The sequence below is a fragment of the Dendronephthya gigantea genome, unplaced genomic scaffold (assembly GCF_004324835.1).
Source record: "Dendronephthya gigantea isolate DGI-Jeju-01 unplaced genomic scaffold, DenGig_1.0 000004F, whole genome shotgun sequence".
NCBI classification, from domain to species: Eukaryota; Metazoa; Cnidaria; class Anthozoa; order Malacalcyonacea; family Nephtheidae; genus Dendronephthya; species Dendronephthya gigantea.
The window spans coordinates 1,801,854-1,819,984 of NW_021163014.1; the positions used below are offsets into that span (position 1 = coordinate 1,801,854).

At 38.2% G+C, this 18,131-nt stretch overlaps 1 protein-coding gene across 1 annotated transcript; it reads right to left on the minus strand.

Moving 5' to 3' along the window:
• Window positions 1–7,370: 7,370 nt before the first annotated feature.
• Window positions 7,371–8,372, minus strand: LOC114544732 (uncharacterized protein K02A2.6-like). Its single transcript, XM_028563288.1, has one exon. It carries the CDS (start codon window positions 8,370–8,372, stop codon window positions 7,371–7,373), a length of 1,002 nt encoding a protein of 333 aa, XP_028419089.1.
• Between the last annotated feature and the right edge of the window lie 9,759 nt (window positions 8,373–18,131).

An 18,131-nucleotide genomic window follows, 5' to 3' on the forward strand; every position in this document is an offset into this window, starting at 1 on the left:
GACGTTACGTGGCAAATGTCCTTGTTATGTTTGAGTGGTGGGAGGGTGGGAAATTTTTTTTTTCGATTTGACATAAATAATACCTTTTAATTTTGCGAACTGTGTCTTTGAGCAGAGCGATTTGCCAAGTGAGAAGATTGAGCTTGTGCATGCTGCTTATGTTTGACCCCCTGAAATGTTATTGGTTGTTTTTTCGCGCCAAATGAAAAAGGAGTTTAATTGGTTGGATTGAGCAGGTCAAATGATGTTCGCATGTGATGCCATATTGCATCTACTAATGCATTGGAGCGCCGGTTTGACGCATGTCTGACATGCCGCCCGCAAACATATGTTTTTTGCCAAAGCCGAAGACACACCTTGATATGAATGTTTCCTTATTTTTTATACTGATATACTAAAATAGCTCAACTTTCAGTTGGGAGACAAAACTGTGACGTAAATAAATACGGTCACATGCATATACACATTTCAAATACTAGTATATTTTGCGAAAAATAAAACAAAACAAAAACAAAACAAAACCAAGGCAAATTTTCAACTCCGTCGCTCACGCTGGAGTAATAAAGGCCTTCCAGATGTAAAATGGGACAAAAAATTTTTATTACTAGAACACAAATGCGTAGCGTACACTTTCCACAACGCAAAACCACGCTTTTGCTATCAAACCGTTCGAATGGTATAGTCATGATGAATGTGTCTCGAAACCAATATTAAACTTTAATAAAATTCTGAGGACATTTCGCGAGAACTCGGAAAGTCATTGGCTCATGATTAATGAGAATGAGGCTGCTGGGCAAGCATTTGATACTTTTGGTGATGCAATTAAATTTGTGTCTACAGAAAATTTTCATTTTAAGTGGAGGAAGCTTCTATCAGGAAGCTAAAGCACGTATAACCTTATCCTTGGTAATTAACCTTATCCTTGGTGATTGCAGTTGGCGTATTATAGTGTTTTCTGTATTCTATAAAAGCAAAATCCATCCTTAAGGACAGCCACGGCCATATAATAAGGTAGGGAAATATGAAGCTTCTCCTAAAGAACGTGATATTGATTTTGTTTCCCAAAATTACAAATGTTGATGTGAATAATTATGTTATATATTCGTGTGCGGATGATTTAAAATATGTATAGATATCGCACGCCGAAATATTAAATAAACGACGGCTATATATTTGAACAAACTTTGGGTATATTATACCAATTAATGGGTACACGTTCACGTGAACAACGTCTCATTCCAGGCATGATAAAAAAATGAAATGTGACAAAAAAAATGAAATATGTAATGATTTCCAACAATATTAATTCTGTTAAGTCGGAAAATTTCTATCAACCTCTCACCGCGCCCAAACATAAAAGGGACATTTGCCGCATGACGTATGTATAGCGGTGACTATACGGAACGCATCCTTCGCTCATACTGAGTGGAACAACGTGAACAAAATTACATAAATCCTTACGTTATTCTGTGTTCGGCATGTTGGGTGACATATCGCTTATAGTTTAACAATGTAAAATCATTGTCGGTAATATATGTGACCTTACACGGGAAAACATTATTACGTTAACGCTATATTTCGCTCGTTGAAAAATATCGTTAGTTATCCGTTTTTTTGCTGTTCAAACGCTTCAAGCGTTCGTTGAAACGACTTTCAAGATCGTTCATCGTTCGAAATTGCCCGTTCGAACGCTTAGGAAAAAACGTTCGAAAATTGGTCCAAAAGCGTTCAACCGTTTGATTTACCGTTCGTTGAAACTATTGCCGGAATTTCGTTCAATCGCATTGAATTTCGTTCAACATTAGATTAAACATTTGCAATGTTACAACTCTATTGGAGAAAGGCAGAATGTGTTACACAGAAATACTCCCAGAAACGTATTCAGTTCCTTGGTAGAAGGCTTGTAAAGGAAATACTGCATGAGGTTATATCATTTTAGCCTAATCGAATGCTATTTTTGTGCGCTTCATGTTATGGTTTATGCTTAGCGTCATGCAGACGTCATGAAGGATATTAATATTCAGTGCATGCAATTATTTCATTAACGTCAATTTTCACGTCATAAGCTTTTTTTAAACAAATTATCGTTTTTTACATTTTGGTAATGCACTAAATGGTTAGAATTTGTGTTTTAATATACTTCTGAAGCTTCCATAAAGCCAAAGTTCACCGCGCGCACAAACAACGTCGCAAGCCATATACATATTGCAGCATTACGAGCCATATGCCTTGGCAAGGTGCTAATTAAGTTGCATAATTGTCGGAAGTCTCTAAATGTGTGTAAACAGACAAAACCAGATTTTAAAATGAATTGAGGGACATATTTAATATCGTACTTGTAAACCATCTGTAGCTAATTTATTTACATCTGATAAACTGATAGCAGGGCCTCCGTCCGAAGCTGCTTCTGATTAAAACTAGACTAGGAGTTGCTATCACAAGGAGATTGCTGCCTTCAACTTAAATACATGTTATGCAACGTAATTGCAACTTCAATACAATCAGAAGAATAATAGAGCAATAGTCTATTGTTCCTCTGTGATACTTCAGGTAGCCGAAAAGTATTTGTGTCCAAATACTTTTGAGCTACCTGGGGTGATACAATGTAATTGCAATTTTGAGCATAGGTAGCACAACAATAGCACTATATCATGGGTCGTGATGTACTGCTGTTGTTGGGCTACTGTTTTCAGATGTCAAAATTCATTAAAGTATTAGCAAAAAACACTCACAATTTTATATCTTTGCAATAAATTTGCATTTGAAGTTGCAATAGAAATTGCATAACTTAACATGGCCTTTAGATAATAAATTGTTATAGATAACATGGCCTTTAGATAATAAGTATGGGTTTAACACATACAAATGCAAGCAAACTGGACAGAAATAACAAAAAACAAATAGTTTTTTAAAATATACAGGTAAGTATGGCTTTTTTTCTTTCTGCTGATATCCATCAAGGCAATGAACTTTTTAGTAATCATTCTAGAGGCAAGCAATGTGCTTTTATGAGTTTATCGGCACTTTAACCTTGACAATAATCACAGCGAAGTCTTTGGGGTATCTTGGCAAAGACGTTGCAAGTTCTGTAACATTTTGTGGCAAGTTAATACAATGCCCTGAATAACCTCGTTGACCACCAGGTTTAACATACACTCTCATGATTGGCAAAGCACAAGCAATTAACATTTCCTCAACCTGAGTTAAATTTTGTAGTTCATCTGGAACATAAGAAGGTATCATCAAGTTTTCACAAGAAAATTTTTTAGGAGATTTTTTATCTCTAAAGCATCCTGAACACACATAATTATGGTGAACTAGGTTTAGATTTTATTGGCCATGCCTCATGGCAAACTGTACACTGAGCAACAGTGTATTGCATTGACTTGTTTATATTAGCTTTTCCCAACATTGCTCCTCAATTCTACCATTATTGCTTATATCAAACAAACTTAAGTAATCCTCTTTATTTATTCTGTGTTGCAGCTTTGCCCGCTTTTGTTTTTTAGATAATGTGTCTTTGTCAAGTTTTATTTGCCTTTCCTTGTCAGTTTCTTCTGACCGCCTCCTTTTTTACACTTGTTTTCTTTTTGAAGTCTCACTTTTCCCCCACTATTAGTTTCCTCAGACTGCTTTCTCGTTTTAGACTCCTTTTCTTTTCGAAGTCTTGTTTTTTGCTCACTGTCAGTTTCCTCTGACTGTTTTCTTTTTTTATACTCATTAGCTTTTTGAAGTCTTAATTGTTTCTCACAGGCAGTTTCATGAGACTGCTTTCTTTTATTATACTCATTAACTTTGTTAAGTCTAGCTTGTTTATCATGATCAGTTTCTACTGAATGTTTCATTTTCTGGTATTCTCGATCTTTTACACATTTATTGTTTTGATCAGGCATTTTACACATACTGAATTGCACAGGTACAATTTCAAAGTTGGCATGTAGTCCAACTGACAGACAATACAAATATTGCTCTAATTCCAGAATATTATAAAATTTCATGACAACAGCAGTGCCATTAGGATCAGGCATGCCACTAGAATCTCTAGCATGCAAGTCAATAAGATAAAAATCATCTGTTTTCTTAATCAAGGCCATCATATAACCTTCTAATATAATAATAATAGCATAACTTTCATCTGAAAATAAATTCAACAGTGCAGTGTGAATGTCATAGTAGTGGCACTCAATTTCTCGATCTGTTATAACAAGACCTTGAATTTCTGTTCTATATGTTATGAGACAAATTTTGTTTTCATTTTGTGCCTCAACGGGCTCCACCACAATGGGTGGATCAATATTACTTTGTGCCTCAATGGGCTCTACCACAATGGGTGGATCAACAATATTTTGTGCCTCAAGGGGTTTCACCACAATGACAATGGGCAGATGATTAATATTTTGTGCCTCAACAGGCTCCACCACAATGGGTGGGTCAACAATATTTTGTGTCTCAATGTTTACCACCGTCACAGGTGATGTAGTTTTTTCCTGTACATGGCCAGGCGATATGGTGTGATTTGATCGACATAAATCGTACGAAAAGTCATTTGGCATATTCATGCAATATGAAACATTCACAAAAATCGGTAAATTTCCCACAGACAAAAAATCTTCATCCGATTCTAACATTATAAAGCCACTATTCAGCGCTTTTAGGTACATTTTGTCTCCTTGTAATAAGACATTATTAAATGTAATTTTTGACCACGACGATATTATTAAGGGAAATTTCGGGCTGTAAGAAGCGCCGATAAACTCATAAAAGCGCGTTGCCTTGCCTCTAGAATGATTACTAAAAAGTTCATCGCCTTGATGGATATCAGCAGAAAGAAATAAAGCCATACTTACCTGTATATTTTCAGGAATTTTTTCGTACAATGTCTTTGTGGTTTGCATTCGGACTCAAGCATGTCGAATTTGCATACGCAATAAAAATTATTCGAAGTCGAACCCCCCCAAATCTCCCAACATACTTGAAGCTTAATGTATGCCCCCGGAATTACGACAAACATCTTTCCGGACAGACACAAATCCAAACTTTGACAATACATAAATCGGCGCAAAAGCCTGGGTCGACTGAACTCTGGAGAAACCTCAGAATGTCAACAATAGTGTGCTGCCTCGCTGACGCTCAACAGCAATTACAGTCGCTTCTGCGCATGTGCTAAGTGTGCTCACATTTGTTTTGATTCTTGCAATTTGAAAATAGTGCGCCATATTTAGTGTTCACAATTCACCTTTCCGACGGTCAAATCACATGTCAAAAACACGTGATCAAATGACAAAAATTCGGACAAACACATGGTCGGACATACTATAGTTTATATAGAGTTGCAGGGGCACATTGTGTTTAAAAGGCTAATTTCCACTCCGGAAAACGAGCAGCGGATCGGATCGGAACAAAAGATAATCCGCGCGTGCGCTGCCTGTTGAATTTTTGGCTATATTGATCCGAAAGCGTCCGAGACCGGATAAAAAAAGTTCCAATAGTTTTAACTTTTTTTGATCCAATCCGAAATCACTTCATGGATCGGACCAGCTCGGAAAAAAATCCGATCCGCTGCTCGTTTTCCGGAATGGAAATTAGCCTAAAGCTCTTTATATGTCTCAAAATGTAAAAGAAATACGATTTCGGCCGTTTTCTTACCTCACAAAAATGTTGTCTAACGCTCACGGTTCGAAAATGTTTAGCAAAATGACATTGAACGAGCTAAAAACATACCTTCGCGAGCGCGGTGTTAGCGTCAATGGCTACTTAAAACCTGCGTTGGTAAATATTGCAACTGCTGTTGAAAAGATGACGCTGCCAATCGATCCAAATTTTGAGAAGAAAAAGAGTTCTCAAGATAACCATAAATTAATTATTCATGATATGGAAATAGCTGATCCATTTACTTCCTCGTACAACTTGGTAAATAAATTCGGTGATTCTCCTCCTTTTAGATTGTATGATATTTTTAATTACCTGATAAACCATTTCACAAACTAAGACAAACAGGGTCTGGCCGCCTACAAGTCGTTTGACGAGTATCGGTTGTTTCGAGATGGTTATGTTCAATCTCTTTTGACTGAAACTATCTTAGACGCGGGAGCTCATTTGTACGTTGACCAAGTGAAGCCTGCAATGAAAGTTAAAACTGACGAAGGAAACGCGTACTATGACCTTTGGTTCATACTCGAAGGTAAAGGGGCCAATAGGGGAAGCGTTATAGCCGCAAGATTTCGTTGTTTGGGAGGTCATGACGGTGGCCGCAAGCACATTGCATGTACTCCTTAGAAGATTTATTAAACACGCATGAGACGGACAGTGTTACTAGCTGCAAGAACAGTGATGGTTAGCTTCCGTCGCAACCTAACAAGAGTTAGGATAAGCTGTTACCAAGTTGATAGCTTGGTGACACTATATTTTTGCTGAAAATAACAAAATTCAAAAGGTTTGTTTGACATGGTGAAATATTGACAGATCAAGGAACTGTTTTTAAGCTAGACACTTAGTAGTTGGGCTTCACAAAGCAATTATTCGGAGCAGAACATGATGGTTAGTATATAATCCCACCTTCAAATATCTGTTTGTAGTCAATTTCCTCGTTTTCTCTTTCCCTTTCCACATGTGTAACCGGGCAGCTTTCTCTTTTACCAGGTTATGAATAGCATGCACAACACTAATATCCAGACCTATGATATAGAAAAACATTGTATAATATTTTACACTGGCATCTGATTTGACGAACAAACTCTACCTGTGTAATGAACACACTTCTTTTTATCTTCCACATTTTCCAAAAATATTGCCCTTCTCATATTGTTTTTGTTCTTCAAGCAGCTATCTGGGAACATCTTTATATCACTTAGGGAAATGTTTGTCTATAAATGTGGACATATTTTATAACGGTTTTATTTTAATGATATAGTACACTTGCCATTTGAGTATTTATCACATAATAATACATAGGCAAAAAGGATATCCATTGTTCCAATTTAGAAGAGATACATAATTATGTATTATGATGAATGTTATATCCTCTTTGACTATGCTACCAGACTGTTTTTTTGAAGATCATGATAACTTCAAGTCATGATACAATCCAACTTGTAATGTCCCCTTCACTGATATGTAATAACTCACACAAATCTTTAGCTTTTCTACAATCGCTTTAATACAAAATACACAAACGATACAAAACGAAAGAACACCTTCAAACGACAGCCTCGTGATAAGTTGTCACGTGACTTTAATCTAATACAAATAAATCTAATCAAGTATCCCGATTCTACATCCCTTCCTTTCCAGTCAATTTAGTGTTCGAACAACCAATCATAACTTCAACTACACGAACTATCGTGTTCATACTGTTTCGTAATATATTTGTATCACTTTGGTTTGTCCATGATAAAATCATTGAATCGCTCGGGTAATCTAATCTCCCGCTTAAGTCTATTGGTGATAACCGTTTCGCTATCCGGTTGCGGCTGTTGTTGGGACTCGCTTTCCGTAGCTGTCTCCACTGGATTATTATATGGTTTTACAAATGAACTGTCTCTCCTAAAGATCGAGCCATCGTCCGCCTCTACCATCACTTCGTTCCCCTCCTTCGTGACCACCGTATACGGCTCCTTTTCGTAGTTGGCAGCTAACTTCCCTGACGTTTTAGTGTTCCGTAGTAGTACTTGGTCTCCTGGTAGAATAGTGCTATCATTTGCCCTCCTTTTTTCATCTGCATTAGCTTTTTGTACTAGCTTGTTTCGCCAATCGCGATCCCTTATGTTCTCATCAAAGTCGTCTATATCTCCCCTAAGTTCTGGAAGTTTACTTCTCAGTTCACGTTTGAACATAAGGAACGCTGGTGTTTTTCCAGTTGTGACTTGCGGTGTTGTTCTATACGCAAGAAGGAATTGTGGTAACTCCTTTCTCCAATCCTTGCCTTCAACTTGGGCCACTTTTAGTGCCTTGAGAAGAGTGCGATTTTGGCGCTCCACTTCACCGTTAGCTTGTGGCCAAAGTGGTGGTGACGTTCTGTGTTCAATATTCACTTGTTGTAAAAACCTCTTGAACTCCTCACTAACAAACTGTCTCCCGTTGTCTGATTTCAACGAGTAAGGAAAACCAAATCTAGCAAAAATTTCGTTTAGCGCTTTGATAATCTTTTCTGAAGTTGTTGAGTGCATAATGGAAACTTCGTAGTATCGACTATAGTAATCCACGACTACCAGCAAGTAATCTCCGGTTGGCATTGGCCCCATCAAGTCTACTGCGACATCTTGCCATGGGCCTGTAGGCATCTCGGTCCGTTTCATGGGTTCCGGTACATTATACTGGCTGACTACTTGGCATCCATGACACGATTTACACACTCGTTCAGCATCTATGTCCATCTTGGGCCACCATACTTTCGTTCTTAATCTGCTTTTCGTCTTTACAATTCCTTGATGGCCTTTATGTGCCGCTTCCAAAACCTTTCTTCGCAACATCTGAGGAATAACGATTCGATTCCCCGTAAAACAAGTCTACCAATCATGCAGAGCTCATTCTTTACACACGCATATGCCGACAGTTTACATTTAGTCCAATCTCCCGATTCGATATAGTATCGCACACTTTGTAATTCAGCGTCGATTTCTGACGCTCTCTCTATTTCTTTAGTCGTTAAGGCCACGGGTGTCGCTTGTATGGCAACGAAACGGATGACGTCCTCTTTCTCGCTGCTGTGGTCTTTTGGACTCTTCTGGTTCATTCTAGACAAAGCATCGGCAATGTTCGTCTTTCCAGGCCGGTAAACGACCTTGAAGTTGTGGCACTGAAGCCGTAATACCCATCTTTCGATCCTTCCTGAGGGTTTCGATGTCTTGTTGAAAATACACTCTAGTGGCTTATGGTCAGTTTCCAGTTCGAATTCACGACCATACACATATATATTAAACCGCTCGCAAGCCCACACGAGTGCAAGTGCTTCCTTCTCTGTTTGGGCGTATCGCCGCTCTACGTCCGAGAGGTTCCTGGAGGCATACGACACCCCTCTCCACTGGTCTCCTTGCAGTTGTAGCAACACAGCTCCAATTCCCTCCGGCCCTGCATCCGCGACGATTCTCGTTTTGCAGTCGTTTCTAAAATAAGCCAGGGCTTCAGCCCTACTCATCATCCATTTCAGCTTCTCAAACGCCTGCTGTTGCTCTGACCCCCAAACGAACGACTGTCCCTTTCTTAGTACACGACGCAACGGCTCTGCAATCTGCGCAAAGTCCGGGATAAACTTTGCCGAATACTGTACTAACTGTACGAACGACCTAACTTCCGAAACATTTTGTGGTGGTCTAGCGTTGACTACAGCAGCAACTTTCTCTTCACTTGGTGCCACCCCTTTGGCACTGAGCTTGTGGCCAAAAAAAGTCAAGGCCGGAAGTCTAAACTGACATTTGTCCCCATTTACGGTAAGACCTTTCTCTCGCAGACGTGTTAGTACTTTATAAAGATTCTCATCATGCTCGGATAAATCAGCCCCGTAAACAATAAGATCATCCGCAATATTTGCCACCCCATTGCACCCTGCCAAAACATCTGAGATTATTTTCTGGTACTTCTCTGGAGCTGAAGTAATTCCGAACATCAGTCGACGATATCTATATAACCCCCGGTGTGTCACGAACGTCGTAATGTCCCTTGAATCCTCTGTGAGTTCCACTTGATTAAACCCCCATTTGAGGTCTATCTTACTAAATACCGTTGCTCCATTTAAATCATACAAAACTTCTTCTATGGTCGGAATAGGATGTCTTTCCCTTATAATCGCCTCGTTTGCCCTTCTCATATCGATACAAACTCGAATATCCTTTCCATCTGCTTTTGGAACAACCACTAATGGTGAAACCCACCTTGTAGGCGTTGCTTCTGGCAATTCTTCGAATAATACCCATGTCGAGTAACTCGTCTAACTTATCGTCTACTTTGTCCCTTAGACCGAATGGCAGTCTACGCACCGGCTGAGCAACTGGTATAACATCCTCATCGATATGCAGTTTCAGCTTGTAATCCTTAAGTAGTCCGACTCCAGTAAAAATATCAGCAAACTCCTCACGAATATCTGAATCACTTCCCTCTTGTGTGACCGTGTTAACAGTTCTTATTATTTCTTCAGGTCCAACCCTGAGTACTTTCAATTGTTCGGCTGTTTTCTTCCCCAATATAGGCCTTCCGTTCTCTTTAATCACAGTGAAATCGTCTACACATCTTTCACTGTTTGCCTCGCACACAATCTCTGCTGTAAATGTCCCTACAACGTCGATTGGCTCTTTCTGTCCATACGCAAACAGTTTCTTGTCTGATACCCTTGACTCGCACCTAACATGTTTTCTTTTAAGATAGTTCCAGAGTTCACAATCAATTACATTACATGTTGCACCTGAGTCAATTAAAATACTTTCTAGTTTCACTCCTCCAATAATTAGATCCACCTGACCCATATCTTTTTGTCCATGCCCACCAATAACAAAGGCATAGTCATCTCTTGTTGGTGTTTTTCCTTCTTCCTCAGAGACTTTATATGCTCTTTTCTCCTCCTTTTTTTCTTTCTCCTTGTTGTGCTTCTCCCCTGCTTTTTTGCAGCAAGCTGAGAAGTGACCTATGATTCCGCATTTATTGCAGCTCTTGGACTTTGCTGGACAATTTGCGTCTCGAGCAAAGTGCCCAGTTTTATTACAGTTGTAACATCGTCGTACGTTATCCTTGTTGTCGTGCCCAGTCCCCTTGGCTGAGTATCTGCGCTCTTTCTGATCTGTGTTGACCTTTTTCTCTTTTCGTCCGCTCCAACGCGATTTATGACTCACAACGTTTACTGTATTCGAACCTTCCATTGATTTCAACTGCTCTTCTACCGCCTCATATGCCCGCGCAATATCTTGTAAATCCTTGAGTGTTGCATTAACGCGTTCAAGAAACTTCCGTCTAAGCTTTGAGTCGCCACATTTCTCAATTAGTTGGTCTCGAATTGCTTCTTCCACGTTCTGAAATTCGCACGTAGTAGCTTTTTGCCTAAGACACGAAACAAATGATCCACTTTCTCGCCGTTCATCTGACTCATTTGACGAAACTGGTGTCTCTCAAACGGTAGATTCACTTTAGGGACGAAATACTCATCCAAGACCTTGACGCAATCCTTAAACTCTTTCTCTTCGTCTTCGTTTACTAACGTAAAATATAGTTCTTGCAACTGCAACCCCCCCGTATGCAGAAGTAATGCCACTTTCTGTTTGTCATTTATTACTCCCTTTGCCGTTAAAAACACATTAAATGACCGCTTCCAGCGCTTCCATCTCACAGCCAAATTCGTTGGGTCTTCCCTGGGGTTAAAGCAAGGAAGCCCTTTGACGTCGCTTGTCAATAAACTTGCTTGAGCGCCTGCCGGATTGCCGTTTTGTCCTGCGCCATCTTCGTCCGCGACAGACATTTCAAATATTTTCGCTAAATACTACACTCCCGATTGGTAACCTTGCCAAATTCACGGCTATAATGTTAGACGAACTTCCATCCTCCTCGCCAATGTAATGTCCCCTTCACTGATATGTAATAACTCACACAAATCTTTAGCTTTTCTACAATCGCTTTAATACAAAATACACAAACGATACAAAACGAAAGAACACCTTCAAACGACAGCCTCGTGATAAGTTGTCACGTGACTTTAATCTAATACAAATAAATCTAATCAAGTATCCCGATTCTACACAACTGAATTTTATAAACAATGTAATAACAAAGCAGTAATATAAATGTTTGATACCTGCATATTACTAGTCATTGTTGGTATTAAAGCTTTTCTGTCAGCTTATCAGATTATTATCAGTATCTTTGCACAGGCTTCTGACTTTGTCATTCCTATTAGCACCCCTTCATCATTCACTGCTGTTTTGGGCAAAAAATCTTCGTTAAATCCGCAGTTTGAAGGCACAGCTGAGTTGAATAAAATTTAACAAGGCTTCCGCCGCTGCAGACTCATAATTTGTTTTCAGAATCCGTTGTTATGTTTGACGATTCATCGGGTTCATTTACCGTTTTATTTTTATGGTGGAACTAAACGTGAAGGTAAGGTTGACCATATTTGATTATATGTTAGCATTATCTAATACATCGTGCAAGAAATCAGCTTGCCAATTTAATTTTAACAACCATAGCTATGCTATATAGCATCCATATGGGTCACCATGAACTAATGTAAAAATTCTTGGAACAGGACTGATATTTACTGCTTGCAGTAAGTTACACTGTTGAGTATATTCCATAGCTTTATAATGTAAAATTTTACATTTATATGATGGAAAAAATATCATTGACTTTTGATTTTTTTGTGAAATTGCATCCTGTTAATTATTACTATTTTTAAACATATCTTTCAATAATTTTTAAGGCTGTTATACAGGAATAATAATAATAATAATAATATATGTATATATGTTATATTATTCATTTATATATTGGAATAAGACTAATATTAGAATTCTTTTTTAGGTCCAGTAGTGAAGGGCAGTTATGAGGGGACCATTAATAGAATGATTGGTGCAGTTACAACCGAAGCAAAATTGGTCTTAACGTATCCCCATGTCCCTGCACTTTTGGTCAAAGAACTGATTAAAACCCATCAGTCAGTAATCTATAGACATGTAATTATCTGGCATTTAGAAACCATGACTCTGAGTAGGTGGAACATATGAAGGAAAAGTATGTTTTACAAAACTAAATCGCGTATATTAGTATCAATATTCAATAAGCAATAATTAGATCACTGTTGCTTCCGTGAGTTCTAATTTTTAGTGGAACAACTATCAAGAATAAACAAGTAATTTTAAGACAATAAAAAAACAATGTTCTAATTGCTGTGCTGGTATATATTTCAATATTTGATAGATTTCCTTACTGCAATAAGATACTACCATATGATTTAAGCCTGCATTAATATGAGGATTTTCATTAAAAAAATAAAGCATTGCACATTGCAATTTAATTAACAGGTGCCAAGTACCCAAGTTTTTTTTTAAATATCTAAGATGATCCTCCCTTTGATTAATACCAAGGGAGATCTATATCTGTAACACACAGAAAAGTTCCAGAATGTTTTTGGATCGTAACATCCACAGCCAGCCACATTTGTACTACACTGGAAAATTTTCTGGGCCTGGTTGATAGAAGCACCTGAAAATTAATTGATCGTGCTCTTCCCTGAACTATAACTTGAGCCACAGAACAATGCATGCTCATAAATATACAGTTAACATAGCAAATTATAGGACTAGAGTTTATACGACCGTATAGGAGTATTGTTTATATGGACATCGACATGAATCTCTACCCTATCTCATTAGATTTCTAATTTTTTCGAACACACGATGTAACGAAATTATCCATATTACTCGACAAGACGATAAACGAAAGCTATTCGACATATTCGCTATTTGTAGCGTTAATTTCCTAACAAAGATCTGTAATGGGCCTTGAAGGAATCTCAAATCGTTACAATGAAATGCCATTATGTAAAAAAAAATACGAATACATTATGTAAAAAAAAATACGAATACGTATAAATGGTGAGATGGAGCAGTAGAATCAAAAATATTTTTAAAAAATCCGCTGTCAAACATCCAGATATTTTTCAATATTCCTTATTTACTTGAAAAGGATATATTTTTTCCTTTAAGTCAAACAATATCTTTTTTTCACCAGCCAATCGGAAAGCTTAAATGAGTCAGACTCCCGCAAAGATAAGGCCAGTTAATGAAGAACTAGTATTTTCCCTCCACCAACCAATCAGAAACGCTTAAACTGCCCAGATGAGTCAGACCCCCGCAAAGATGAGTCGATGAGGCAAAATTCAAGCGAGCTACCGCTTTTATGACTCATTTATGGGCTCAAAAGTCAGTGACCAGCAACTTCATGAAGCCTAATAACTTTTAACTGGACTGTTAATTTATGGTGTGACTATTTTCGCTGACTGAAGTTTAAATATTTCGACCTGGACTTCTCTAATTTTTGACTTAGTCGCGTGACTCATCTGACAACAACTAGATTCGCCACTGATTCACAGCCATAGTGAAGCAATTAAAGAAAACCCGCTGTATAGATGTATGTGGTGATGCGCAATACGATAGTCCTAGGCATTGAGCTAAATACGGCGCTTATATATACATGTACCTTCATGGATGAGAACACAAACTCTATAATGGAATTCAGCATTGTGCAAGTGATAGAGGTTACTTCGAGTAATCCAATGGAAAATGAAGTTTGTAGAAGAACGCTGATTTCAATTATCAAAAAAGTACCAATCCGGTGCCTTATAAAAAACCGCCATACAACAATAACAGCAAATATGCAAACAAACTATTCAAAAATTAAACACCATTAATTATGATGTGTGGCATTTACGTAAATGGGTCACCAAAAAGCTGACAAAGAGAGTAAAAAAGAGAGGGTGTGAAGAGTTGCTGCCATGGATATAGAGTGTCGAATCATTTGTGGTGGTGTGCTGCAACATGATAAGAATACCGATATCCTAAGGGAAAAGGGAATCACTGGTAAGCACAGTTGGAGGCCCTCCAAGGAAATTAAATTAATAAAGAAATGTGGAAACCCTAGGATCAGTACAAAAGACCAGAAAAGCATTATATATGGCTGAAAATGGTTCACCTGCTCATGTTGCCTTAGAGGAAGTAGTGACCAACAAAAAAATGCCTAAAGATTTTTGAGAAAGTTGACAGAGTTCCCCCACACTGGTGAGTTACGTGAGTATTTTAGTTATAATGGAATGGCAGCTGGAACTCAGTTAGCTGTCTTAGATCACAATGCGAATGTGGATAGGAGACAGGCAGAGGTCATGAAGGGGATGAACAAAGGTGAGAAGAGGTACAAGAATGCTTGTGGCAAACAGAGGAATAATTGAGTGGTCAAGAAAATCAAGGCCACCACAGTCTTACAGCCATGTTATGGGTATGATGAATGATGTTATTTTGTTCAACAAAGGCAAAAAAAATTAAGTATAAGCCAACTACCCAAGCTAAATGCCTAACATCAACTCCCAAGCCACCAAAACAAGATGTTATTGAACAGCACAAAACCAGATTAAACAAAAACCAGTGAAATGCTTGTTGTTTTGATGAACTAGTACTGGGAGTCTTCGTTTATGGTGATGGTATATAGTCAAACATCACAAATATTAACACTGTAACAATAAAGCTATTCATCAGGAAAATGAAAACCAACAAACACAAAGTCATCTTCATCACCTGGTGGTGGGTAGTGTGCTCGAATACAGCTAACAGTTAAATTTGGAAGAACAACTCGTATTTCTTTACTCACCAACACCATCGTATACTATCTGACGGTACGCGACATGCCCAAAGACTTTATGTTCGGGACCTTCATAGGCTCTACTTCCATACTCTTGTTTGCATTGTAACCAAGCAGCCTATAAAACCCATCGATTTAAACAGACTACGTACATGAAAACCTGAATTATCTGCTATGCAGTGATATGGCGTGGTTGGCTTTTTGTGTAGAAAAACCTCATCATTTTTATATACGACATGCTCAATCACATAGCAGTAAACGCATTCTTCCTCCGTATTCATTATCTGGCTATGTTTGCATAAACACCTAACAATGATTAATGATTATGCTGGAAGTGATACACTTACAGGGCAAGACGACTTAATTTGCCAAATATAAACTAAAAAAGTATGCTGTTTTACCAGTCAAGGTTATTCAAACGATCATCATTGTCAACTCGACACACGTTCATCTTCTATTTCAGCCGATGATTCATCACTAGTGCTGTTGGAATCTCGCCTTGGTTCGAATTGATAGCGCAGGACATCGCCCGTTTATAAAACATTCAAATGAAATTGGTCTAAACTCTCGCAAGAAGAACTTGAACTGCTTGAATACGATGAATCCTGGATTGAGGATCTTAAAACGTTGGCATTCATGACAAACTCTATACAAAACACTCGTAAAGCAAAGAAACAGCAAGCGTCAAAGCCAGTGATCGAAGTACGCAATGACGTCAAAAATGAGGGCGCTGACCGAATTCGCGCCCGCACTAGAAATAACAAAGTAGCGTTTAAATATGCAAAAATCGCGAACTTTGAGGAACGATTTCTGCTTTACTTTAAAGGATTAGACCGAAATACTTTAGGAAGGTACTATCTTTCAAATAAACCAAACTTGTTTTGGGAGCGGAGTTCTCCTTTAAACTAGGAAATCCCGTACACACCCAAAGTTTGGAGTCCTTTTACCTGAGCAGTATTATACATATGGATAGTTTCTTGAAATGTGTAATTTTTCCTTGCTTAAAAAATCAAATTTCTTTTTTATATATGAAATCATTAAAAAAATGACGGTTTCTCAGAAGAACCATCTTTTTTCGCTGATATTTTAAAGAATATTCGGTGTTTAGAAGCAAGAGATATATCAATTTGAAGTTTTGCAACAGCCGATTCTTCCTCTTTGATGAGTTGATGCCTTAAAATGCTTCATCGTGATTTAATACCTTTCGCTGACGAAAATAGGCTCGTATTCAGCGCATCATTGCTGACCGCTAGCTTGGGCGTCACGGTTAAGATATCTGGCCATGGCCAAATATCAACACAGCGCATTAAAGTAAGACGTCTGAGACAGGTTTTACATAAATTTAAGCCCCATTTACAATGCGCACAATTTTGGTACCGTACCGAAAAAATGTATACGGATGAAATTTTAAACCACCAAATAGTCAAATTTCACCCATATGGTCAATTTCAGTTTTGGTGCGGATAAAATTGTCTAGTGAGGAATGGTTCAAATTTCATGGGTACCAAACCAAAAATCATGAAGTTTTAGAAGTGAGTACGAGTACGACTGCAACGCGTACAACCTCTACATACGCCTGGTTAGCTAAATGTTATCTGTCAACATCAACATCAACATCCACATCAACGAGCAAGCACGCATACTTTTTCGAGTGTGACCGCGAAATGCTTGGTATACATTCCAATACGACATGAGCACGGTGTTCACGCAAGTACGCTAATCCGGTGGTAATTGTGTGACCACGACCGGGCCCTGACCCCTCGTATTTCGCACTCATATACTGACATGTCTGACTTTAACATGCTTCATTTTAGCTAATTATTAACCAGCTATAGGCTACTTCAAAGTTGAAAGCAGCATGATTTTCCATTTAGTTGACATGGGAGTAGAACTTTGGACCACGCTTGTTGTCGTTGTTACAATTCTATTCCTAAAAGGCGTACAGATGTGCGTAAGAGATCCAGGTGCGTGCTAGTTTTAAAAATCTACAAAATATTTGATAATTTTTTCTCTTACATGGAAAAATGTAAAGCAAAATTTCACTTCAAGCATTTGATATGAATTCACCTCGGCTGCTGTTCTCGAAGCGGAGTTAATATGTATGCTAAAATTGTACCAATTAAATTATTTCAAGAAGAATGCTGTTTTGTGTCACATTTCATAAATCTGGTTAGGATTTTTTTCAGTACTGGCGTCGGCCTATTACAAAAATCATCATTTTTTCTTTATTGGTCGATAGGATCGTAAAACCCAGAGTGCCTTATCACTTTGACAATCAAGAATCAAATCCTGTTTAGAAATATTTCCACACATATTTCCTTCATCATGGTCAGTAGAGTAGCCACCCTAAGGATATATTTGGCGCTAATATTTTGGTATTTGCATTGACTGTGAAAATAATAAATTTCTAAACAGGGCCGTAGCTAGAAGCTTAATTGGGGAGGGGTATATTAATAATTTATCTTATTCCCGACTGATTTCTTTTGTACGCTATTGTTTCTGCGGTAGAATTGACGTGTTATGCTGTTATATTCACCTTCGAATTCAGGAACCAGTTGTAGGCCGTATTCTGTGGCCGATTATCGTTCAGTTTCGTTGCCCCCCTTCGGGCACTACTTGAAAACACGATAGAAAATTAGGATAAATTATAGAAAGTCTAAATTCACTTGTTTTCACCTCCACAAACCTGCAGTTTTCGAGCATTTCATCTTCGAAAAATCGGTAAATTTACATGTTTCGCAATACATCGACGCCATTTTGATTCAGGAAATGTCTAGGATACTTGGTGTAATATACCACATATATAG